The 27039-nt window shown below is 39.8% G+C and overlaps 1 protein-coding gene across 1 annotated transcript in view; it reads left to right on the top strand.

Annotated features, from left to right (window-relative positions):
• LOC145989840 (uncharacterized) overlaps positions 1–27039 on the top strand; it is a 300187-nt gene that overhangs the window by 16771 nt on the left and 256377 nt on the right. Inside the window, exons 2-3 of the mRNA XM_083125242.1 lie at positions 3990–4064; positions 6564–6663. Of these exons, the coding sequence (XP_082981368.1) occupies positions 4012–4064; positions 6564–6663 (153 nt within the window). The 5' untranslated portion in view covers positions 3990–4011. The remainder of the gene's footprint in view (positions 1–3989; positions 4065–6563; positions 6664–27039) is intronic.

Raw genomic sequence — 27039 nt, 5'->3', positions numbered from 1 at the left:
ATTTGTGGAAAAGCAAGTCATGGATTCTTCATCAGGACAATGTTTCTGCCCACACGGCATTGTCAGTCAAGGCTTTATTGGCTAAGTATGGGAGCCCAGTGTTAGAACATCCATCTTATTTGCCGGATCTCGCTCCATGAGACTTTTTTTATTCCCAAAGATCAAATCAGCACTGAAAGGAACCCGATTTAAGACTGTAGAATCTGTGAAAACAAAAGCGACTGATGTCATGAACATGGTTTTGGAAAATGATTTCCAGCACTGTTTCCAGCAATGGAAGATTCATATGGAGCGGTGTATTGATAGTGCAGGGGAGTTCTTTGAAGGGGATAATGTTCATATTGTACAAAATAACCAATAAAAGATATTGTAGGAACAGTCCGGTTTTTTTCTAGCCACACCTCGTATTCACCGTATCAGGTAAGACACTGGTCCCACTTGGTAACAAGGTCATGAATTCCTTGGTAGAAGAAGTCCTTGTGCTGGGAATGAAACTATTCCCTGAGACCTTCCTGCAGCTCAGGACTCGAGGCAAAGCGTCGTCCTCTGAGGTGTTTCTTCATAGGTCCGAAAATGTGAAAATCACATGGACTCAAGTCAGGACTGTATGCAGGGTGGTCTAAGCTCTTCCCAATGGAATGATTGCAACAGATCCTGTGTCTGTCTGGCTGTATGGGGACGAGCATTGTCCTGGAGTAAAATGATGCCTTTGCTGAGTTTTCCTCGACGCTTATTCTTGATTGATGTCCGTAGACGATGCAGTGTTTCACCGTACGTGTTTGCGTTAATTGTGTGTCCCTCCGGAAGGAACTCCACTAGCAGTGGCTCTTGGTGATCGAAAAGTACGGTCATCATAAGTTTGCCGACCTTAGGTTGTGACTTGCTTTTCTTTGGTTTTGCTGATCCTGTATGCTTCCATTCCACACTGTCCTTCCTTGATTCTGGCTGGTAATACGGGCAGATGGATTCATCTTCAGCAATGATTTTGCTGATTAAGTCCTCACCTTCATTCCTCTATCGCATCAAATGAGCCAATGACATTCCCATTCTGCACATTATTTGTTCCTCTGACAAACACTTTGGCACCCATTGTGCGTGCACACTTTCCTGCAACCCAGTCTGTGCCTCACAATGTCATGCACACTACCCAATGACACATTCACTTGTTCGCTAATGTCTGCCGGGGATATTCGTCTGTCTTCTTGAATAAGGTTGTCAATAGCAGCCACTGTCCAATCAGGATTGCGATTTTTCAACTGTCCTGGCCGAGCATCGTCCTTCAATGTGTTTCGTCCACCACGAAAACGCCTACATCATTTTCTCACTGTTTTGTCCGATACACATCTTTCATTCTCCTATGAATGTCCACTGGATGTACTCCTTCGGCATGTAGAAACCGAATTACACCCCGCTGTTCTTCCTTGGACACATCCCTTAATGGCAGCTCCATTGTTCAGCACAGCGTTCCACCTGGGGGAAAGAAAGTGAAGGTGATTAGATAACGGACACGTGCTACCTGGACACACTTGCGCATGGGCAGATGCCTCATTACTAAAACGTCACATATACCTATGGGTATCCAAAAACATGAAATTACTGTCTCGCATAAAACGCTTTTTCAGAAAAAATAAAATGGACCTTTTCATTTGAATGAACTAAGTATCAATGTAAAAGAGACTAAGTTTAAATGTAACCTTACTAAAGAACAACACTAATAATAATAGTTGCTATAACTTACGGTCTATAACTCATAGAAAACAATATTTTTTGTTATAAAATATCACTACAATTTCTCCATTCAAATTACATTACCTTTTTCCATAAATCTGGGGCGAGGTGGCCCCTGGCCCCTTCCTGTGGCCACCCTTGCTGGATAGGATCCCCTGGCCCCTTCCTGCGGCCACCCTTGGTGGATAGGACATAGCTGCTTTCTAAGGGGATGGTACACAATAAGATATTTAGCATATATATATAAATTTCTACTCTCAAAAATGTCACTTGAGGGGCATTTGAAGGGGGAGTTTGCATTTATCACTTTGTTTTTTCCTAAGATCTTCACTGCTTTTATTTGAAAATGTGGATTTTCTAAAATATTCAGAAGGGCTGTTGCCCCATCAGCCCCTCCCTCTGTGTACACCAATGCTTCTGGCAAGGATAAATATATCAGCACCTGGACTTAGAATTAACGAGATACACGTAGTGAACTCACTTATATTGCTTGAGATATATAAATCTTCACTTTTCATGCACGTCATCTATTATGTAGAAGGAAACGCACAACTGGTGTGGTAGCTAGATGTTAAGAATTTTTCGCATGTTATACCCACCTATACCTTGTTAACCTCAAATTTAAAATTATCATTTACATTGAAAAGAAAGGATTTTTTTCTTTCGTCCGACACTGCACTGTGGCTAGACATGTTAAGTGTTTTATCCTAATCCATGATCTCACCTGTACAGGTCTTGGCAAAGCATTAGATGTTCCAAATGAAAGGCTTGGGAGTAAAACATGTCAAGTGAAATATTGGTCAGTATTGAGTTACAATGTAAAAAGAGCCATCCTTCAATTTTCGCGTGTAATTGTCGTGTCATGCAATTTGTATTGGTCTCATTGAACGCTTCTGAAATTGGTAAAGAGAACACAAAAAATAATTTATCTACTATATATATCCTCTAGACAGCCTCCGTGGCAGAGTGGGTAGCACATCGTGCTACAATGGGCATGGATGTTTGTGAGTGTCCTTTCATCAATTTCATCATATCACTCATCTCCATATTCGAAAATTAGCCAAAAGTGGCACAAAAGCGAAGTAAAATAAAACAAATATATCAATATATATATATATATATATATATATATATATATATATATATATATATATATATATATATATATATATATATATATATATAGAGGTCGATTAGTCAAAAAGTTAGTTGCACAACAAGAGAAAACAAAAGAGGGAGCAAGCTTTCACAAAACTTTTATTTGCACCTAAAAGTTCCATACAGAAGCTACTTTTTGACTTAATCACCTCCTTTGTTTGAACAAATTTAAACATTTGTCGAGGTGTGTCAAGTTTGTTTATGCCTGCTGCTAAAGGTCACGTCCAACGTCCGATAACGATTGACGGGTTGCAGCGTGCACCTCGTCATCTGAGTGATGTCATCACTTTGCAAGTCCTTCTTTCATGGGTCCGAAAACATGGAAATCACAAGGTGCAAGATCTGGACTATAAGGGGGTGATCCCACACTTCCCACCGAAATTTGCGCAGAAGATCCGACGTTAGTCTTGCGCATGTGGTCTCGCATTGTTATGCAGGAGCACAATGCCTTTCGAAAGTTTACCTGGCCGTCGATCTTTAAGTGTTTTTCGCAATCGTTTTAAGGTTTCTGTGCAGTTACACTCTCTTGCCCACAAAAACCGAATCACTGCACACACTTCACTTTGGATGCCACCTGCAGCTGCCGAAACATGTTCATGACTGGTTAGCAAGCAACCTCCAACTGCCACGTCAATGCTGCTACATCACAAGCCACAGATACATGTCTGCAGTGTTGCCAACCCGTTGCATGAAAATATCCCTGTACCAAAATTTTTGACGGGGGTGTGCAACTAATTTTTTGACTTGCCCACGTGTGTGTGTGTGTGTATGTATATATATATATATATATATATATATATATATATATATATATATATATACATAAACCTTCTAATAAACTTTTTTCTTAATAAACTCAATAATGTCCAAAATATCACTATGTTTTACTCCCAAGCCCTTCATCCCTTGAGTGGTTAAGTTACACGAATCAAACAAATTGCACAACTAACAGAGCATTTGTCTTTTATGTGTATTTTTTAAGCATTTTGTTAGACATAGGCACAATTTATAGAAATGTAGGTCTTGCTAAGAAACACTTTAAATTCAATTTTTCATGCATATTTAATCATGTTGTCTTATGTTGTTATTTTTTCCCCCCCCAGATTCATTGAATGGTTGCTTTTAATGCAAAACATGGATCTAAATCAGAGTATATCTTACACTTCTAATATTAAGAGGTAAGTGAACATGGGAGTGACATTAACTCTCAAAATCTCTTTTCCAGTACCATTTCGCCTGATATGTTGAGAAAATTTCTTCAATATTTCTTGCCTGCAAAGTTTCACAAGGCATATTAGGATAATAGTTGGCCCAATTGTCTAATGATATGGATAAAGTGATATTAAAAAATCTTACAAATATCAATTGCACCGATTCAAAATAAAGTGGCTAATAAAAGTTTAAAATCATCTTGCATATAGATGAGGTGGGTTACCACCTCTGTTTTTTTCGTCAGTTGTTGCATTATGGAATGTCTGGCAATATATTTGTATGAATGCTACGCTACATTTGGAAAACAAAATGGCACTGTTTAAATGAATGGTTTTTCGATAGTAGATGGGGATTTTTTTAACAAATCTAAAAAAGCAGCAAGAGCATAATTCATTCTTTGACATTAATTCATTCTTGTGCACAACCAAAAAGTATTCATAAAGTACATTGTATTGAAATTGTCATGAAATGTGTGATGTGAAAAGTGGGTAGCCAAGCTGTCCCATTGCGGCAGCAAGTGGTTCAGCACTATACAGATCAGGTAGATAACAATTATAATAATAATCGTTTATTTTAAGTGTTGAGCACAGTATGAAACCTTATACACTTATAAATTGGTTCATAGTAAAAAATAAATTATTTTAGCCTATAGTGATGCAGATATTCAAAATATTTTTGGTATTCTTGTCTTCTTCATCAGTTCATCTTTCCTTCATTCTTCCTCACCATGCAGATTAACCTGCGGAGGTAGAAAAGTGATGTAAACGATAAAAAGGTATTTTGAACAGTATAAAATTGCTACAAAGTTAAAGTATTGTCAGTCCAAAGTTAATACCATCTCAGCCTCAGCTTATCTTTTGTACAAGGCTCATTCAATATACACTATCTACCAGAAAGTAATTGGGCACCTATGATGGTGGTTAATTTAGTATCTAATTTGAATCATTTAGTATCATTTAGTGGGACCACTGGTGGTTGTTCGTGGCACAATGAACTCACAGGCATACTGTACAATACTAGACAATGAAATGCTCCCAACCTTGTGGCGTTTTTACGGAATGGACCCCTGTTACTTCCAGGATGACAATGATAGGTGGCATGTTTTGGAGGCTACTATGCAGTGGTATGCCGACAACAATGTTCACCGATTGGTCTGGCTTGCAAAGAGTCCTCATCTCAATCCCATAGAACACCTTTGGGAAGCATTGGACTGGCGGGTGAGGTCTCGGGAGATGCGGCCAAATTCCATTGTCCAACTTAGTGAGATCTTGCAAGAGGAATGGCGACACATTCCAATGGACGTCCTCCACAAACTAGTCGAGAGCATGCCTGACAGAGTGGCTGCTGTTATAGCAGCAAGAGGTGTCTCCACGAGGTTCTAACAGGGTTCGCACCACCAGACAACCATTTTGTACACATGCCCAATTACTTTTTGGTAGATAGTGTATAACCGGAAATATGTTGTAACAAATATTTATTACAAGCACCAAAAGCACCCCCCCCCCTCCAGTTCAATGCACCTACACCAGCACTTGATAAGGGCACTGATTCCACAGGAAGAAAAGCTTTTGGATGCATGTGTAACCACTCATGCACCACTGACTGGACTTCATCATTCTGGAACCTCGATCCACTTAGTGCATTTTTCAGTGGGTCAAAGGTGTGGAAATGGGAAGGTGCGAGATTGGGGGAATATGGAGGGTGGGTTAAGAACTCAAAACTTTAGGTCCTCGATGGTAGACAATGTGACAATGCCAGTGTGTGGTCTCACATTGTTATGGAGCAAAAGCACACAAGTGGACACCAGACAACCTCGTCTCTACAGAATGGCTGGTTTCATTTTTTCACGCAAAAGGTTGGAGTAGGTGGTACTGTTTACATTATGACCTCTGGGCATGTAATGTTCAAGAATTCACCCCTTTTGGTTCCAAAACAAAGTTTATATGACCTTTCTGGCACTCTGTTGGGCATGCACCTTCTTTGGTCTGGGAGATGCGGCCATGCGGCGATGAATTTCTTTTGGTTTCATGCCTTCACTCAACAAAATTCTTACGACACTTCACAGCTCCAGTTTGGAGCACTCCTGTAAGGGTGTCGCCGTCTTGTGTAAATGTTTCCCATCATCCAGTGCGCGAGGCAGGTGTGCCAGCCCCAGCTATAAATAGCTTACAGATGCCTTCACAAAATAACAAACATATAATAATCATGGTCGTATTTTAGATTTTTTATACTACTTTTCCTGTTATTTATTTAATGCATCTTGTATGTTATGATTTTTTTTACACGATGTTGTTCATGTAGTACTTTAAGGCAGTAACTTGTAATGTGAAATCTGAAGATTTTTTTTTGTTGGTAATATGTAAGATTCCTAAACATTCTCATGCTTGTATTTAGTTGTGAATTTTCTATGATGGGTCTGTTGTTTATTAATTATTTCCTTTTTCTTTTCTTCCTTTTTTGATTAGGCTAACAGGATTTGATTTGAATTCTGCTGTGAACACTGCTCTTTATATCCAAAGGAAAAGAAATTGGGAAAATATTTTCAACTACATAGAATCAAGAATAGTAAGTTATAGTAATGTTATATTACATACAGTAAAAAGTAAAATAAAGTGCTCCCCTGTGCATAGCACCTGGCATGAAGGCGTATAGGGGGTGTGGGGGTAACGCCCCACACTTTCTTGATCTGGTCATGAGAGGGGGTGATGTGATCAGGATCACACCCCTGATCGCCTTTACCCCCCAGGGTTTTCCCCAGGTACCCATGTTATTCGATGCTGGGTGGGCGCCGGGACCCCTTCCAATGTTAGAAAAGTTCCCGGATTTGAACCGGCCGGGGATCGAACCTGGAACCTTTAGCATGGTAGTCAGACAAGTTACCAACTGAGAAAAAAGTATATATTAGTAAATTTTACATGAGCAGGGTTTCCACACATCTGGAAAAACTGGAGAATCTGGAAATTTAGGGAATTTGAGGAAAATACAAATCTGATGGAAGTCTGTGGGGAAAATCTTCTAAATGATCAATGTATCCCAGTGAAGCACTTCGGAGAGACTAAAATATGCTCCTACCTGCTGATTATAATTGCAACTAATAAGTACTAATAACATGGGCCTGCATGTTTCAGGGATTTGAGAAGAAATGGTGTTTTTTTAGTAAATGCATAGTGCTGAACACGAAAATGACACCTGTTTTATTCCTTCACCCATAGTTCTTGCTGTACGGCTACCATGTCATTAATATGTAATACACATAAATCCACTTTGTCTTGTCTGCAATACATTGTGTTTTGTTTCCATTTAATATAGTTCCATGTTTTTTTGTTGTAAGTATGCAGGTGTAGCAACAATGTTTCCCTGATGTTATGTCAGGAATTTCAGAAGAAGGGGTGACATCGTTGCCAGTGACGTAGTGAATGTTTCCAGTATCTGCAATAAATTTTACACGGTATCCTGCGCCAAGGTGAAAGAGGTGTATTTTAGGCACAGATATAAGAAAGTTAATCAAGGATGATTTTTTTTTAATCTACAATGACACATGTTGAAAAGCAGGCATGGGTGAGTTTCGTGGATGTAGTCGCAAATGTTTTTGGTAAGGAACAACATTCTGTAAACAGGAAATTGTTTGTAACAATGTTGACAAACTTTAAAAAATTGTGATGCAATATGAATCTCAAGTTACAGTTATATCTATTGCATTCCCATTTAGACAACTTTCCACTAAGTGTTTATGACACAAGTGAGTAGCACAGTGAAAGATTTCACCAGGAGATGGAGATAATGAAACAACGTTATCAAGCTCATTGGAGTGTGAACATGTTAATAATAGACTACTGTTGGTATATTAAGAGAGAGAAGAGTGGAGAGATTTATAAACGAAAATCAACCAGACTATCTTTCGAAAACAAAAAGGGCTCATTACTGAAGTGTACTGCTTTCTTGCAATTTGCCTGACAAGCGAACTGCAATGTTTATATTAGCCCATCTTATGGATGCACATAGTGGTTTGGATCCCACTTTAATCTGTAGATCCATTCCCGATTAGCATACCTGTGCATAAAGTCAGCTTAAAACCAGGATTGACATTTTGCCTGTTTTTTTTTTTTAAAAAAACAACCCAGGTGGGCTTTTTCAGTTTTTTTGAGATAAAACCCGGGCAAACAGGGTTTATTGTTTTTTTTTTTTCAGGTTATGTTTATAAATATATGCAGTGGCGGCTGGCAGCTAGTATGATGGGTAGTGCCAACGTGATCAGTAAATCGAAATTTTTTTGCTAGCATATGTCATAGAAATCTAATGAAAGAGGTAATTTTAATCGAACTTTGTTTATTAAAATTGCAGACAAAATTTCAGAGTTCCTAAGATTGGTTTATTTTACTTTGCATTTGTACTACTTTTGACTAATCCCTAAGATAAGGATGAGTGAACACTCACAAAGAACACCGATGCCCAGGCTGAGATTCGAAGCCGTGATCCCTGGCATCGTAGCATGCTGTGCTACGGAGGTCAGCCAGAGTTTCTAGGAAATAAATGCGACTATTGAAATTTCGACACCTGTCACTTACCACTTTTTCTTTAAAAAAGAAAGAAAGAAATGGAATTGATGTTTAAATCTGGTGTGGGACGGCCAAGTTGTTTAACTTTTAATTTAATATCGTATAGTACCTTGGAAAACGGTGTATATAATAATGCTCTAATCTGACTCATCTTCACTGACTACCCTTCCTTTCACACACCATCGAACACTTTCACTTCACTAAAAAGAAAAACACTGAACAATTAGACACCAAGTTGAACACTGTATTCTCGCCTTGCTTTGTTTGTAATTTGCAACCCCAGCACGGCAGCCGGTACATCAACAATCAGTGTTTCGAACAACTGAAATATGATTATCTGCTAAACGAACTGTGGATCTACAATTTTTAAAATTCAATGCAAGAAATTGAATTATATCTCCAAGTGAAATTCTTATACTGATAGATTTTCTGTGTGATTTTTTACAAATATTAATGTAAAAGATCCCCTGGTGATGCGAGTTCCTTTTGATATTTAGACAATTCTTTTTTAGAGAAAATGTCTTCAATATTGTACGTCAGTTGCAACATGTGAGTGTCTGTGTGCGAGAGAGTAAGGGATATATCTTTTCTTAAGGAAGGAATGGATAACAAAAAAGTTGGGATGGCTCTTTAGACGCATCTATCTAAATGGTTATATAAATTTGGGGAAGATATTACGTTCGTTCTTGCCAAGTAGGTAGGAAAGTATCTTTCTCGCGAATTACTTCTCCAATGAGTATTATAAATTGGTCAGGATTAGTCACTTCTTTATGAAGTTTGAAACTATGTCAACACAATGCGAAAGCTTTCGCTTCGTGCCAGCCGAAAATGGGCAAGGTTGGTTGTCTTATGGTTACCATCTCCTTGCTCGTTCCCTGCGGAGACTTTTCCATGCCTCCGTGCATGCCACTGTGCACAGGCCAGACTAGGCTGGCCCAGAGCAAGTGAGAGAACAGCTGGGGATGCGGCACAGGAATTGAGGGGGCTGTAAGCTCGAACGCTTACGAGATTCGAATCTCCTCGTTCGTAAATGTATTAATTTAACTATATTTTGGCGAAGCAAGTGCTTTTTCTTTTTCTGAGGGTAGAGCCATGGCACGGCGGCTCTCCCTTTAGAGCCGCTGCTGAATACGAGGGTGTACCCAAAAGAAACCGGATTTTTTTTTAAAAGCAGTTTTTTTTTGTTTTTTTGTTATACAAAACAACCTTATCACCTTCAAATTACTCTCCATGACACTTAATACATTTGTCCAATCTGTGATTCCATTCTTGGAAACATTATTTAAACTCATCTGTTGTGATGGCTGGCATCTCCTTCCTCATTTTTTCCTCTTCTACGTTGTCAAATCGCTGTCCCTTCATGTCCCTCTTGATTCGGGGAAACAAAAAAAAGTCGCACGGAGCGAGGTCAGGTGAGTAAGGGGCATGGGGCAAGAGAGTCATGCTGTTTTTTGCCAAAAACTTGCGCTCGGAGCTCTTCTTTCAAAGCACGGCATGTTTCCATTCGACATGCTTTTTGCTGGTCACTCAGATTCCGAGGCACAAATTTCGCATCGACCCTTCTCATTTCCAAATCTTCCGTTACAATTCGCTGAACTGAGCTCCAAGATAGTCCAGATAACTTCCCAAGCTCTTCAATGGTCCGTCGTCGGTCTTCGAGCACAAGTTCATGCATTTTATCGACATTTTCGTCTGTTCTGGAATCGGGAATTGACAGCAGTCCACATGTCACCTTTCTTGAAGCGAGAAAACCACTCGTACACTTGAGTTATCCCCATAGTGCTGTCCTTGTAAGCTGTGTTCAACATCACAACCGTTTCTGCGGCATTTTTCCCGAGCAGGAAACAAAATTTCACAGCCGCACGCTGGTCTCTTACATCGGCCATCACAAAAAATGAGGTGCGAGCGAAACTGCTTTTACGAAAAAAAATCACCGTGACCAGAGACAACCTTTCATGGTGAAGCCACTGGGTGCACTGAACTCACAACGAGTTGCTCAACGCTTGCCTGGCAGGAAAAATTCGTACTACGGAAGCTCAGCCCAGCGCAGCTTTATTCCATTTTTTTTTTTTTGGGGGGGGGGGTACCCCCTCGTATATGTATATATTTTAAGAATGAAATACATTTCTCCCTGATAGTAATAAATTGGAACATTCAATTTGTATTGTTTTAGTTCACTGAATCAAAAACTATTTAATATTTTCTGTTGACATAGTTAAGAATTGCCAATCAAGCTCTCATACCTTGAAATCATTAAACTAAAAACATACATAACCCGTGCCACAGTAGACCATTGCCCAGGTCTACCGACCGACTGCCGGTCGCACTCCCACCTCATCCTACTCTGAGGTGGGAGTTCATCCAACCAGTTGTGGGGTGATGTGTGGTCAGCACGAGGAACCTCCAGTTGTCGTCTTAGGTTTTCATAACCGGGTTATGCTACTAAATTGTAGCTCTACAATTTAATCATGATGGTGAGTGTTCACCAGTCTCATACACAGGCCGAAATCTCAGGAGAAAAGCTGTTACATTTCCCAAAGAAGACTCAAACCTGCATGCATCCCATAGCCGGAGCCCAAAGCATGACCGCACAGCCACAGTGCGGGACAAATGATTAAATATCTAAAATAATATGTTCTGAAAAATTTGACGAACAGTTTGATTCTACTCTTGCTGGATGGCATAACAGTTAATATATCTATGATCAGTTTCCAGGGTTGTGCATTGCGATACTATACTAATATTTCATAGCTGTGGTGGTTTAGTCAACCTCCACGGCAGAGTGGTTAGCACAGCATGCTGCAATAAGTCGGAGTTTGGTTGTGATCACATCACCTCCAAAATGGCCGAGATCAAGAATATGTTGGGCCCTACCCCCATATCCCCTGAATGTGCCTTCATAGCACGGGGAACTTTACCTTTACCTACTATACAACATACGGTAGCTGCACACACACATTTAAATCTGCTTCAATACAGTTTGTTCACAGTTGTGTTTTATCATTATTTTTGTGGATGTTTTAAGTTTAAATATCTCCTCCGTGTATTAACTATGCCAAAATTATAAGGCTGATATATTTAATTGTCTTGACTGATTTCATCCAAATGAAATACCTTAACCATCCTCAGAAATATCTGGTTGCTATCAAACTTACAGTTCCCATGGACAAAACATTTGTGCCCCCCATTTGGATCCTAACATACATATTACTAGAGCCCGGATTTGTAAGCGAAATGCATATTCTTTTCCAGACTTCTAATGGTAAGGAGAAATGTTATACTTCGTATTACATACCTTGATGAGCTATTTAACTAAGGTTGAAAGTGCTTATAAATGCTTATTTCTGCAGGAAACTGTTATGCTTGCTTATTTTATGATTTTGTTTTAAAATAGCATCTTTTACCCAAATCTGTCTATTTCAATCACACGACGGCATTGGGATGACGAGATCAATGCTTCTAGATAGCCGCTATGGAGAACCGGAATCCAAGAAAAGATACAGTACATCCAAAATCATTTTTCCAAATTGCCTCGTATTATAACACAGTTGAAAGCTCGAAATAATCCATTGCAACATTCGTTTTCTCTCATTGATGAAATTTCAGTAACGTTGTCTTCAGAAACTCACGGTGTTGCTAAAATTGTGTCCAACCTACTCAGTCAGGTATTACTGAAAAATCCCGGTTATAAAACACTATGTGAAATTTATAAAAATATTTCTGGTGAAGAAACAGACATTGAAGGTGAATTCACCGAAGAACTGTGTTGTTTTTCACATGCGCCTGTAATGTCATTCTACGAGGAAAGAACATTTTCACTGCACAAATCATTCTTCACTGACAGACACAGTAGCTTCACACAAGAACATCTCAGGATGACCTTCCTTACATACTGTAACAGCTTTGAATAAGATAAGAGATCTAATAAACAATGTTTTTTCAGATTTTCCTGTATTTGTTTATGCTTATTTTGGTGCTTATTTTTTTCATTTTTGTGCTTATTAACTTGCTTATTTTACTGTTTGATTGTGCTTATAAATCCGGGCCCTACATATTACTGTGTGGTTTTTAAGCACAGCTGGAAAATGGAAATATATTTGTAAAAACTTGAATGTTTGTAAATGCTCTGGCCTAGGTTGCTTTCCCGGTAGCCAGGAAACCCAACAGTTGTTTTCCCTCAACGGCCGTCCTGATTAAAAACTAACAATAGGGCCTTGCCCCGGAAGTTGGGGGTGGGCCAGTTTGTTGGAGGTATATATACCATGTTATGAAACACCGACTGTAGAACCACTGCAAGAAATTGGACTCACCCAATTCTATCCGGGCAGCCAGAAATAGCACTATTATCCGAAACGCATCTTAAGCCCACGGACACGGTCAACTTCCCAGGTTACGTTGTATGCAGGGGAGATCAAAATATAGCCGCAGGAGGAGCAGAACTATTAATCAAAAACGACATAGTGCACTCCTGCATTCCGATACCGCAACCTAGAACAATAGAAGCGGTTGCAGTCAAGGCAGGGATGGCCTCTCGCGAAATCATATTCGTGTCCGCCTACCAAACCCCCTGAAACGACAATAAACTAGATCCCGAGGACATTGTGAAACTTCTCCAGCTAGGCCCATCAGTCCTAATAGGAGGTGATCTCAATGCCAAACATCCGGAGTGGCATAATCTCAGTGGCAACGTTTTATTCAAGTTTATCCAAAACAAACCAATACTGGTCTACATGCCTACCACACCTATCTACTACCCTGATAATCCAAATCAGCTACGATGTCCTCGACATCGTAATCTTAAAAGGACCGCGAATTGTAACTGACCAGGACTCGATCCCAGCTCTCTCATCTGACCACAACCCAGTATTGGTCACACTGTTCGACAAACTGGTGCGGTGCGCAAGGCACAGATGAAGTGCTACAACTAAAAAAAAGCTAACTGGGAAGCCCTACGTGCAGAACTCAAAACAAATTTTGTGAACAAACAACTTCAAGCTGCAATAACGAGTGCAGCCCAAGCCGACGAGCGCATGGCCACAATCACGTCAAAAATCAAAGGTGCAATGGCCAAGCACGTTCCGCTTCTGAGGCCAACCAGGCCAGACCATAATTGAGAAAATACTATTCATGCGGATGTGCCAATCGTTCTACAAACAAGAACAAATGGCGCTCACAAACGAAATCGAGAAAGACATAAATAGTTACCGAAACCAAAAGTGGTGAGCTCAGGTTGATAAGCTTGCTGCAAAGCATCTCTCTCTCTATAAATTCACTCGAAGACTTACTCGTAAGAACGTGAATATGCCCAACTTGCACGGCAAGAACGGCCTCGCGTACGACGATAAGGATAAAGCCAACACGCTAGAAGAAGCCTTTAAGCCTTACGAGGAAACTGACATAACTTACAAAGACGAGGAAGACACCCTCGAAACAGTCAAGGACTTGCTCAGCACAAATGGTGAACACGAGGAACCGACAGTGCATACAAACATGCCCGAACTGCTAAATATTATCAAATATTTACCAAAATTCAAGGCCTCCGGTCCGGACGGCATACAAAATGTCGTATTCAAACATGTGCCGATCAATACGATCCAGGCAATCAAGATCCTAATTAATTTGTGCATGGATCTCCACTACTTCCCGGTAAATTGGAAAGTCACAAAAATCATTTGCCTCCCCAAACCTGGTAAACATAAGAAATTCTCTCAGAATTACTGGCCAATCAGTCTGCTTAATAATCTCAGGAAAATATTCGAACGAGTTCTCATGCGGAGACTGCAGTTCATAGTTCGAGAAGGCAACCTTCTCCCCCCGGAACAATTCGGTTTTAGTGCGAAACACTCAATGGTACATCAGTTGAACACATCACCGAACACTACAATAAAAAGAAAGATACGGGAATGGTTCTCCTTGACGTCGAGAAAGCGTTCGACCGCGTCTGGCATGAAGGCCTTATCCATGCTAAACATCCCCGCGAAACTTGTCAGACTTGTGCAATAGTTCGTGAGCGACAGAAAATTCTATCTCTCCATCCTACAAGACCGATCGAGTACCAGAGTAATAGATGCTGGGACACCCCAAGCCTCTATCCTGAGCCCCCTCCTCTTCAGTCTTTTCATATCCGACATCTCGAAAGATAGAGAAGCGAAAAAAATAGCCATCTACATGGACGACGTGGCAATTTACCAATCGTAGCGGCATACAAAGATCACAACGGGAATGGAAAACTACCTTCACGTATTGCAATAATATTACAATTGCTGGAAGATAAAAATAAATTAACTAAAACAGAAGTGATTATGTTCACTAAGCGCCGAGAACCTCTCCCACCGGAAATCACTCTTAATGGAGTCCATATTCTTTGGCAACCCAAGGTTAAATACCTAGAGGTCACAATGGACAGCAGGCTCTCCTTCAAGAGTCACATGAATACATACTCGACAGAGCAAGAGTTAGGTTTCATCAAATCAAATCATTGATTTATTCTGCGAGCCCGCTAGCTCTCAAATATAATCTCTATAACCTGCATGAATGGAGGTCTCCTCAAAGGGGCCACATGCAGCTAAATCTGGATTTGACTATCAGAGGAGGGCTACCCCTTGGCTACAACCAATCCTGGCTGCCTCAATCAGCCTTACAAGGCAAAGTTGAGACACTAGGAGAGGTTAAAAGCTGGAAAGGGGTAGTTGCCGGTTGACTCAGGTCGGGCACCACTCATCCCTGCGAGCTCCATAGGGACCTCTGCAGGGGCACGTTAGTACTATTCTAAATAGTGCGCTCGTGGAGTGAAGTCCTGTTAAGTGCATTTCTCTGTTTTGGGGCAAATGGCAACCGGGAGCAGTTGTTAATAGATTGTAACGTAAAGATGTATATGCAGAGTAGGGGAGGTATGTAAAATAAATTGTACATAAGAGAGATCTGCCATGAGACGTTATTCTTTACAATATGCACTATATTGTTAAAAAATAATATTTTTCAAGCCAATGCTCTAGAATATGTAAGTCCAAGTCCAAATGTAGTTTAGGCAGATATTTGAAAGTGGCTTCAGAATTTGGAGGTACCTCAGAATATTAAAAAAAATCAATTTTTCATCCACCATCTTGAAATGCTTTCAACAAATGCAATTGCAAAATAAAATCATTCCCTGGGTGTATCTATTTGAGACATGAATTTCAGCTTTAAAAACTAAATTTGCTAGAGATATCGTGGTCTCAAAATTGGTGACTTTCCCCCACCCTTGCTAAACCATACACTATATTACAGAGTTTTTATTACAAACTTCAAGCTCAAGTAATGTCCTAACGTAGCTGAGACTTAGTTTTCTTAATCTACCTAAATCTAAACTCAAATATTTACATAACTTAAAGCTCTTACAAGGCATGTTAAATCAGTCTGTTTTCCACCATCTGTAAACATGGTGACAAATTATTCTCAAAATACAATATGACACCAATCCTTTAAGTTATCTTGTAACTCTAAAAATTGCAACTCAAAAGCTTTACATTTATGGCAAATATATGTTTGCAATTTTACCACCAGTCCTCTCCTAAACTATAAAATATAATTTTAAAAGTTTTACTGTAAAATTGCGGACCGATGAATTATCTACAATGACTGAATTTACTTCCTTATACTCCGAAAATTCACTGTAAACAGTTTTGGGGAAAAAGAGAGCATGGTATCGAACGTGCGTGCAACATGAGGAAAATTAGTTTTTCATTCACCATCTTGAAAAACATTGTTCATTTTCACTCACATTTAATATCATTGCAGTCTGTCAAGTTTTCTAGGTGCAGAAACATGTTATCATGGTCACAAAATAGATGATTTGTCTTTCTTTGCCCATCCACCCTACCCATGTTCCTCCTAAATCGTGCATTATGATTCAATAATTTTATTGTGAATTTACAGTCCGAGTAATGTCACAATGCTCCTGAAAGTTTTATGCACAAAGATCAAAATTGTAGCCTATAAAAAGGTTTGAAAATCTCAAAAATGGTCAAAATATGAAAGTATATGTATGTGTTGTATTTACTTGAGTAACCCACACCCCTATTTTTGAAAAAAATGAAATTGTGGTCGATTATGAGAGTGCTCGACTTCTTGATGGGCAAGCAACCCATTACATTCAATCAATGCACTGAACTGGAGGAGGGGAGGGGTCACTGTCTCAATGCAAGGCATTGGAAAGGAAACAGAACATTTGCACACATACTAAATTTTGAGAAATGAAATGAATCATTTGAAAAGTGTTTGATTTAATTGTAAAAGGTAAAGTGTTCCCCTGTGCTTAGCACCACGCCATGAAGGCGTATAGGGGGTAACGCCCCACACTTTCTTGATCTGGTCGTGAGTGGGGGTGATGTGATCAGCATCATGCCCCTGACCACCTTTACCCCCCAGGGTTTCCCCCAGGTACCCATGTTATTCGACGCTGGGTGGGTGCCAGGGCCGCTTCCATCATTAGAAAAGTTCCCGGATTTGAACCGGCCGGGGATCGAACCCGGGACCTTTAGCATGGTAGTCAGACACGTTACCGACTGAACCACCGCAGCCACCTTTGATTTAATTATACCACAATTATTTTATTCTATATTTTCATGGCATTTCAATAAAATGTACTCATACGGAAGTGACTGATATCCAAAATGCTACCACATTTCAAAATTATAAGCTTTGTTCGTTGAATGTTTTATCTAAATATTTCAGACCCTTCTGATTTTTTATTTCTTGGATATATTTCTGTTAAAAGTCTATTTCTAGCATGATTTGAGAAAAATATCCTGAAAAGACCCACTGTGACTTGTACCATATTAATTATTTTGAGTATTATAAGCTTGGCTAAGACTATTTTACAAGTTTTCTCAAACTGTTGACAATTCTAGAACCTCACAATTATTTAAAGCAATAATTTAAAACATTTTCTGAAAAAAAACTGCTATTTGAGTGGGTTTTTTGGTGTGTTTTTTTCAAGGTTGGTTTTTCTGAAAAAACCTGCGTGGGGAAAACTGGGCTGGCTGCACCCGGGCCAACCCTGCTTGAAACACAAACTCACTTACGCACTTGTTCCCATCTTATTAAGATAATGGCATATGTAATATGGTGGTGTATAATTTATAATGTACTGTCAGTAACATAACACTGTTACTTGTAATGCAGTACATATTTTGTAATGTGGTGTCTATCTGCTTCAATGATCCTTTTGGATGTGTTTTTCATGTAACAGAACCAAACATGTTTTCAAAGCAACACTCCAACTTCTTCAACTGTATGCTTTTCCATGGAAGAAACTTTTCACTCCAACTGAACACTTCTACAAAAGTTGTTATGTGAACAAGTCCTTTTATGAAAGAGAACAGGTATAGTAATGATGATATTGATGACTGTGATTATTGTTATGACACTTTATGAGATTCTGGCAACTTAATGTAACTTCAGTGTGTGTTACCTATGCGTTTATTGCTGTTTTAGAATGAATGAAAGTTACTTATCAGCATTGAATGTTACTTATCAACATTGATTATGATGATGATGGTTGTGAAGAAGCCTTACGTGATGGAGGAGAAAGGATGCCATTTTCGAACTCGGCATGATCGAAATAGTAAATATCACCTAAAATTTTACAAACCCCTGACATGCAGGCCTGTGTAATTTAATAATTGATTTAGTGTGTTTTATGTTGCATTTCTGCCAGTTTTGGCTAATCACAAAGGTGATTATTTTGATGAAGGGACGCTCACAAAGAACACCCATGCCAAGCTTTAATATGAACCCTCCAGGTCACCTACATACTCACTCCACTGTGCTAACTAATATTACAACTACAATAACTTGCTTTACATGAGCTGCTTTGAAGATATAAGCTATAAATATATGTTTATTTTGTATTATACATTTGACATATTGATGAAAAGATTATCTCGGGCTATCGACCAGGTGAGTTGTGGAAAATATTCCAAGCTTTCGAGACGTCACTCTCATCTTCAGGATATAGAAGTGCAGTCCTGGGCATTAACCCAGTGTGTATATATATGGAGGGAGGGGGGGGGGGTTGTCATTGAAGATGGCAGGCCAATTGGGTGCCATGTCTGCTACGTCCATTATCTCTAGCCAAGCTGGGTCCAGTTTGAGCCCTATGTCGTGGTTGATTCTCCTTTTCCCCACGCATAGCTATTGCTTCTTCTATTCAGGATGGCTTTCTTCATGTCAGCTTCATCCCGGTTCCCTGGTGTGTCCGTGTCCCCTGATGTGTCCAGATTTCCTGATGTGTCTGGATCTCCTGATGTGTCCGGATTTCCCGAGGTGTCTGGATTTCCTGATGTGTTTGTCTTCTTGGACAGTACTCGTTTTAATGTTTTATTGATACATATTGTGTTCCGAGTACCCGTTCTGTCTAAAAGCCATGCGAAGATGCTGTATTTCTTCTGATAGATGCTACGTGTCGCCAATGGAAATGGCCTGGTGGAATGAGGTGGATAGTACTGTAGCTTGTTGAGACGGATGGTGAAAACTATTGGCATTTAGATATAGATTGGTGAGAGTCGGTTTTCGGTATACACTGTGTCTCAATGATCCATCTGGCTTGGATCTGATGAAAATATCCAGGCTGTTATTCTTCTGTCTCCATTGTGAACATTAAAACGAGTACTGTCCAAGAAGATCAGCACATCAGGGAATCCAGACACACCAGGAAATCCGGACACATCTGGAAATCTGGACACATCAGAAGACACTGACACTCCAGGGAATCCATACACTCCAGGGAACCGGGACGAAGCTGACATGAAGATACTGCCATACATCGGAAATCTCCGGAATTATAAGCCAAATTCTAAGGAAGCACAACATAAAAACCATTCACAAACCATTGCCGAAAATCAGAAGCCTACTATGCAACCCCAAGGATGATTTAGGACTTAAAACACCTGCAGTTTATCGTATTATATGCAAATGCAGTAAAACATACATTGGGCAGATGGGCAGGACAATAGAACAGCACTGAAAGGAACACCAAAGCTACATCAGGAATTTCCATCTGGAAAAGTCGGAACAAACGGAACATTCAATCAACGAGAGCCATAGACTAGATTTTGGCAACACAGAAATTATAGCCAAATCCTCAAACTACTGGGACCGCATCATAAAAGAAGCATGGGGAAAATGAGAATCTCAATCACGACACGGGGCTCGAACTGGACCCAGCTTGGCTAGCGATAGTCGACCAGGAGCAGCGTGGACGTAGCATACACAGCACCCGATTGGTCAGCCATCTTCACCCACAACCCTCCTCCACGAATATATATGCACTGGGTTGAGGCTCAGTACTGCATTTCTATATCCTGAAGATGAGAGTGACGTTAGGTCTCAAAAGCTTGGAATCTTTTCCACAACTCACCTGGTCGATAGCCCGAGAGAATCTTTTCATAATTCGTCGCCAGGAAAGCTTCAAGACTTACTTTTATTTGACATATTGTTTGTCAAAAGTGTGAAAATATTTAGATTTTCTCTGCATAATTTGTTTGAAATTTTAGTTTGTAAAGGTTAGTTTCACTCCTAGAAAATCTGTATTCTTTTCCTTATATGCGGAAATGAAATTTTGTTTTTGACTTTTGAGGTGTCAGAAGTGATGATAGTATTACAGTGGAACCTTGATTATAAGTTCCCGGATTTTACATTTTCCTGCATTATACATTCAATCTTGATGATCCCAAAAAAGCAAAATGGTATAAAATTTCCATGATTTTACATTTTACTGCATTTTAATTTTTTTCCAGCTTGGTCCCCTGAAAAATCTGAAATCAATCCACTGTAATCATTAGGAATGAACTGATGTGAAATTTTTAATTTTTGCATATAACAATAAACAGAAAACAAAATTTACTGATACCAGTAACTGACATTCTGTCCCACCGTGGCATTGTGGTCCAAGACCAGTGGCAACGATTGGGTTATAAAACGGGGGACAGGGCAAGGTACATAAGGTTTAGCATAGTGTGGGGCATAAAGTGGGGGTTCCCTTTAATTGCTGCCACTGTACAAGACAAGATTTGGGCTCCTGTTATGCTTCTCCTGGGGGAGGAGAAGCATAACAACTTTTCTTTTGAGATTTTGACCTGTGTATGGAACCTGTGTCCACCCACCATTTTGCAGAAATTAGGAAGCTATGAATGAGTAGCATAACATGGTCATTGAAAACCTAGAACAATGCCTGGGGGTTCGTCATGCTGATCACGCATCACCCCATAACTAGTTCGATGATATCTCTGGTGGGAGAGAGGCTGCCAGTTGGTAGGTAGGCACTGTCCCTTATGAGTATTATTATAATAACTGACATCCTACTGCTTCAATATAAAGTTGCAAATGCTCAACTCCTTAATTATTGTTTGCAACTGTGTTATTGCAATGGGTTTTGCCTTTGAAAAGAAAATTCATATTTACACAATTACTTTACAAAACTGTGATAAAGGTAAAGTGCTCCCCTGTGCTTAGCACCATGCCATGAAGGTGTATAGGGGGTGTGCAGGTTAAGCCCCACACTTTCTTGATCCGGTCGTGAGTGGGGGTGATGTGATCAGCATCATGCCCTTGACTACCTTTACCCCCCAGGGTTTGCCCCAGGTACCCATGTTATTCGACGCTGGGTGGGTGGCGGGGCTGCTTCCAAACATTAGAAAAGTTCCCGGATTTGAACTGGCCGGGGATCGAACCCGGGACCTTTAGCATGGTAGTCAGATGCGTTACCGACTGAGCCACCGCGGCACATGGATTTTTTATTAGTAAGAATAATAACAAAATGTCGGATTGGATTGATTTGGTGTTTTAAGTCCACTTTATGCACAGTAAGGCTAATCGGGACTGGACCTACAGTTTAAAGTGGGATCCGAACCACTATGTGCCTCCACCGGGAATCGAACCCAGGACCCCTTGATTACAAGGTGACAACTCTACCATTGCGCCATCGGGGAGGAAACAAAATGTCAGAATATTGCTGTAAATTATAGGCTATTTATAAATTACCAGTAGTTTTTGTGATAAAGTCTTACACCAAAGGCAATACTACAGTATTAGGTTTAAGATATAATCTGTGCCTTTCCTAATACTAATAATAATGAAAAAAGAAGGTGGGGATGGTATGGCTATGGGGAGAAATGTAAAGTCATTATAAAATTAATTGAAAATAGTAGTGAACCAGTACTCTGGAAAGGAGGGTGGGGGGGGGGGGGATGTGAATTCTTTGAAACTCATTTGGAGCTTATGTGGGAACCCTGATGAGTACTTGACTTATTTCCTGTTACTCCGCTACGGAGCATAGGGTCTCAACAAAGCATCGCCAACTGGCTCTGTTTCCAGCCATCTTCCTTATCTCGTTCCAGGTCTTTCCTGCTTCCCATATTTCTTGCTCTATTGTCCTTCTCCAACTCATTCTTGGCCTTCCTCTCCTACCTTGTCCTTGTGGATTCCAGCTCAATTCTTGTCTCTCTATTGCCGATGGATCTTTCCTCAATGTGTGGCCAATCCACTTCCACTTTCTTCTTTTGATCTGTATTGCCACTGGTTCCTCTTGCGTAAGTTTCCATAGATCTTCATTTGATAATATCTGGCCAATATATTCCCAGAAGTTTCCTTAGGCATCTGTTTATGAATGTCTGTAGGTCTTTAGTAATTTTCTTTGTTACTTTCCAAGTTTCACATCCATAAAGGAGCACTGACTTCACATTAGTTCTAAAAAATTGCAGCTTAGTTCTTATTGAAAATTCTCTGGCTTTCCAAACTTTATATAGCTGAATAAATGCCACATTTGCTTTCCTAATTCTTGATCTAACATCATCTTCTGATCCCCCTGTATTTGTCACCAAACTCCCCAGATATGCAAACTCCTTAACCTCTTCAAAATTTTCCTCATTCCTCCTTTTTCCTTCCGTTACCCTCTTCATTACTTTATCAATTACCATCAGAAATATTGTTTGTGATAAAATACATCCTTACTTTACTCCTGAAATAACTGGTATTGGATCCGTAAGTATTCCCTCATGCACAACTTGGCATGTGGAACCATCATAGGAGTTTTTAATAAGATCAATCATACGTGCTGGAATGCCATATTCTTTTACAATTGTCCACATTTTCATTCTATTTACAGAGTCAAATGCTTTCTGGAAGTCCACAAATATAAGGTACAGATTAGAGAAGTATTCCATACTCTGTTCTATAATACAGAGGCTGTTCAGCGTATATTTGACCAAACGCAATTCCTCCCCCCTGCACTCAGAATGAACTCACCCAACCTTGGTTGGGCATGTTTGTCAGTGTAGTGTGTGAGCTGGTTGTGAGTGGTTGTGTTTTCTCACTGGGCCAAAAATCCCACCCAAACTGAGCCGCTTTTGGGAGGAGTGCGTTGTATAACTTTCCAAGTGTTTGCTTTTTCTCCATTGGCCGAAAATGCTACCAAAACAGTCGCTTTTGGGAAGGTTATGTTATAGCCCTTTATGATGCAAAGTTCAGTGTGTCAATGATCAGGAAGTAGTGTAAGAGCAAGAATTGTGACGTTAGTTTGACTTTATTCAAGAATGTGATCGGCAAGTATAAGGATTGCATGGCCCCATCGTTCGGTTCTCCAACAAAGGGGACGAGAACACGTCCGTGCACGCAAGCCACCACCAGTATCACCAGTATGCAGGTGCAAGGTGCGGTTAACAGTTTCCAAAGACATATTTAGATTTTCCATCTGTCTTTGGGTCGGTGGATTCTCTTGCATGGCCATTCTGCGAAGTTTCGCCTGCATACTGGTGGTGGCTTGTGTGCACGGCCGTGTTCTCGTTCCTTTTGTTGGAGAACCGAGCGCTGGGGCAATGCAGTCCTTATACTTGCCGATCACATTCTTGAATAAAGTCAAAAACTAAGGTCACAATTCTTGCTCTTACACTACTTCCTGATTATTGACACACTGAACTTTGCGTCATAAAAGGCTACAACATAACCTTCCCAAAAGCGACTGTTTTCGCAGCATTTTCGGCCAAGCGAGAAAACGCAAACACTTGGAAAGTTATACAATGCACTCCTCCCAAAGGCGGCTCAGTTTGGGTGGGATTTTTGGCCCAGTGAGAAAACACAACCACTCTCTTTTACAGCTCGCACACTACACTGACAAACATGCCCGACCAAGGTTGAGTGAGTTCATCCTGAGTGCAGGGGGGAGGAATCGCGTTTGGTCAAATATACGCTGAACAGCCTCTATAATACGCAGTGTATTTATCTGATCTATACAGGAACGGTTGCTTCGAAAGCCTGCTTGTTCTCTCTGGATCTTTTTCTCAACACATCCTTTAATTCGGTTTAAAATAATTCTACTTAGAACTTTGCTAGGAACTGAAAGTAATGTTATGCTTCTCCAGTTATTGCAGTTAGTAATATCTCCCTTCTTAGGTATTTTTACTAGTAAACTTCTTTTCCAATCTTCTGCTATTGATTTTGTTTTCCATATTTTTGCAAAAAGTGGTCGTAATATTTCAATTGTCATCTCCATGTCTTCCTTAAGAATTTCTGGTGAAATGTTATCAATTCCAGGTGCTTTACCACTCTTTTGTTTTCTCAGTGCTTTTTTAATTTCTTCTTTTGTTGGTTCTTTAGTAGTTATTTCATATTCTGGCATTTCTTCCGGTATTTCAAGCAAATCTTCTGTCCCTTCTATGGTTTGGTTTAATACTTCTGAAAAATGTTCTTTCCATCTATTGAGCTGATTTTTCTTATTCGTAAGGAGTACTCCATCTTTATTTCTCACTGGGTGATTCCGTATGGTTTTTTTTTAGACAAGATCTTTGTAATTTGGTATACTTCCTTCATATTTCCCTCATTTACTTCTTTTTCTTGCCTTCCTGGCTAACTCACTGGTCCATTTTCTACGGTCAGCTCGCGCACTATATTTCACTTCATGATCTTTTTTCCTATATTCTTCTTGTAATTCTGCTTTCTTTTTCCTAGTTTTACACACATTCATCTTCTGCTTAATGTGTTTCCTTTCTTCTATTTTCCTCCAAGTTTCCTCTAACATCCAGTTCTTTTTCTTAGGGTTTCTATATCCCAAAACTTCTTTTGATACCGTTGTAAATGTATTTTTCACCTTTTCCCAGTGTTGTTCCTCCTCATCACCATCCAGCTCCCCTAGTTCTTGATATTTGTTTTGAAGTTACAACTTGAAGTCCTGTTTTACACTATTATTCTGTAGTTTTCCAACAGGGTTCCTACGCATCCTGGAAAACCTGGAATTTTAAAATATTCCTTCCAGGCCTGGAAATGTTATGAAATTTCACATTTTTCCAAGCTGTACCTGGAATTTTGGAGGTTGTCCTGGAAATTCCTTTGCCCTGTTTTATTTGTATGAATTAAATAAGTTTTCATTTAAAACAGGTCAGTGTCATGACAGTGGTTTATTTACTTATGTGACGTTGCTGTGTACTGTAGTCTTAGTTTTGTGCTAAGTTTTATTTTTGTGATTAAAGTATAATGCCCCACGTTTTTGTATTATTTTGTATCACTCAGAGGTGTGGAAAGGAGCAGGTATAGGGGAGTTGGGAGTCTGCATTACGAAAATGTAAAACCTTTTTTTTTTTTTTTAATAAAAGAAAATATGTAATGATGTGTATTTTGCCATGATTACTTTGTACACTTGTCCTGGAGTAATTGTAGAAAATCCTTGAAAAGTCCTGGAAATGTCTTGGAAAAATTTGCATGATTTTGTGTAGGAACCCTCTCCAATGTCAAACTTTGTGATTTGTTTATTAAATTTCTCCTTTGCGGCCATAATTTTTACCCTAAAGCTACCATAAGATGATGATCACTGCTAATGTCTGCTCCACGTTTACTTCTCACATCTAATAAAGATGTTCTCCATTTTCTACTATATGATCAATCTGATTTTGAGTTCTATGATCTGGGGATACCCAAGAGATCTTATGTATATTTTTATGTGCAAATAGTGTACCACCAATAGTCATTTCATTTGAGGCACACCAATCTACAAACATTTCCCCATTTTAATTTCTATCACCTAGACCATGCTTGCCAATCACTTGCTCCAGTCCAACATTTTCTGAGCCAATTTTGGCATTTAAATCGCCCATTACAATAATATCTTTCTTCTTAACCTTATTTAAAGTGTCTTGTAATTCTTTGTAGAAATCTTGTTTTTCTTCTATTTCTACTTGGTTTGTAGGTGCATAGCATTGTATGATGCTCACATTTCTAACCTTTGCCTGTAATCTGACCATAATTATTCGTTCAGATACAGGCTTCCAGTCCAATAGGCTTCCAGTCCAATATACTTCGAGCAGTCTTCTTGTTTATGAGTATGCCTACTCCATTACGATGTTCATCATCTTCATTTGGTCTACCTGAATAGAGGAATGTCATACCACTAGATGTTCTCATCTCCAAATTCATCCCAACGCACTTCACTCATTCCCAGGATGTCCAACTTATATTCTCCATTTCTGCTTCTACTTGTTGCAATTTTCCTGCCTCATATAATGTTATAACATTCCAAAACCCCACTAAAGTTTTCTTTTTAAGTCCAAAGGTCGTCAACAGTTTGTCCGTCTGGCTATTTCCTCGTTTGGTTTCTTTAATAATCTATTTTAAGGGTAGTGGGTTATTGGCCCTCTGACCCCAAGTTCCATGATGGGACTGCCATCTTTAGGCCTTGGCACTTGCCACTCCACAATGTGGGACACAGATGCAGATGTTCGCTTTTGTTTGTTTGGGACTGGGTAGGAATATTAGGATAGGATATACTAGGTAAGATGGGGCGTTGCAGAATGCCTTAGTCTGGCTTCTCTTCTGAGTCCTGTCCAGCATGGGTGACCCTGCTGGTAGAAAATCTACCGCTGGCATAGCTCTCAGCCTCAACATAGCACACAAACCCCTCTGCCCGCACGGTCAGTGCTACTTTAAGGATGATCAGAACCACGCTCCGGCTGCCTTTATCCTCCACCTCCAGAGTTGCACCCAGGTACCCATTTACTTGAGGCTGGATGAGTCCCAGAGTCACTTTATGCAGGGACAAGGCCTGTAAAATTCCAACCTCAGAATACCCACCCCAAGAATCAAACCAGTCTCTCCCACGTGGCATTCAGATACCCTACTGACTAGATCACCACAGCTCTACTTCCATATTGCAAGAAACTGACAAGGCATCAACAATGGATTGTTTGATTGCCAATAGACCACATAGACTACTAAAAGCAAAAAACTGGTGTCTGTTAGAATGACTTGCCACAATACAGGAACAGTTAAGGTTGAAATACCATCTATATATATATATAGACACTCAGCAAAAAAGGCCCATTTTTAGAGAGTCTTTATGTACAGCTCTGCCAAAGTTAATGGG

The sequence above is a fragment of the Lepisma saccharinum genome, chromosome 7 (genome assembly GCF_977018435.1).
Source record: "Lepisma saccharinum chromosome 7, izLepSacc3.1, whole genome shotgun sequence".
Lineage (NCBI taxonomy): Eukaryota > Metazoa > Arthropoda > Insecta > Zygentoma > Lepismatidae > Lepisma > Lepisma saccharinum.
This window is presented reverse-complemented; position numbering and strand designations above follow the sequence as displayed.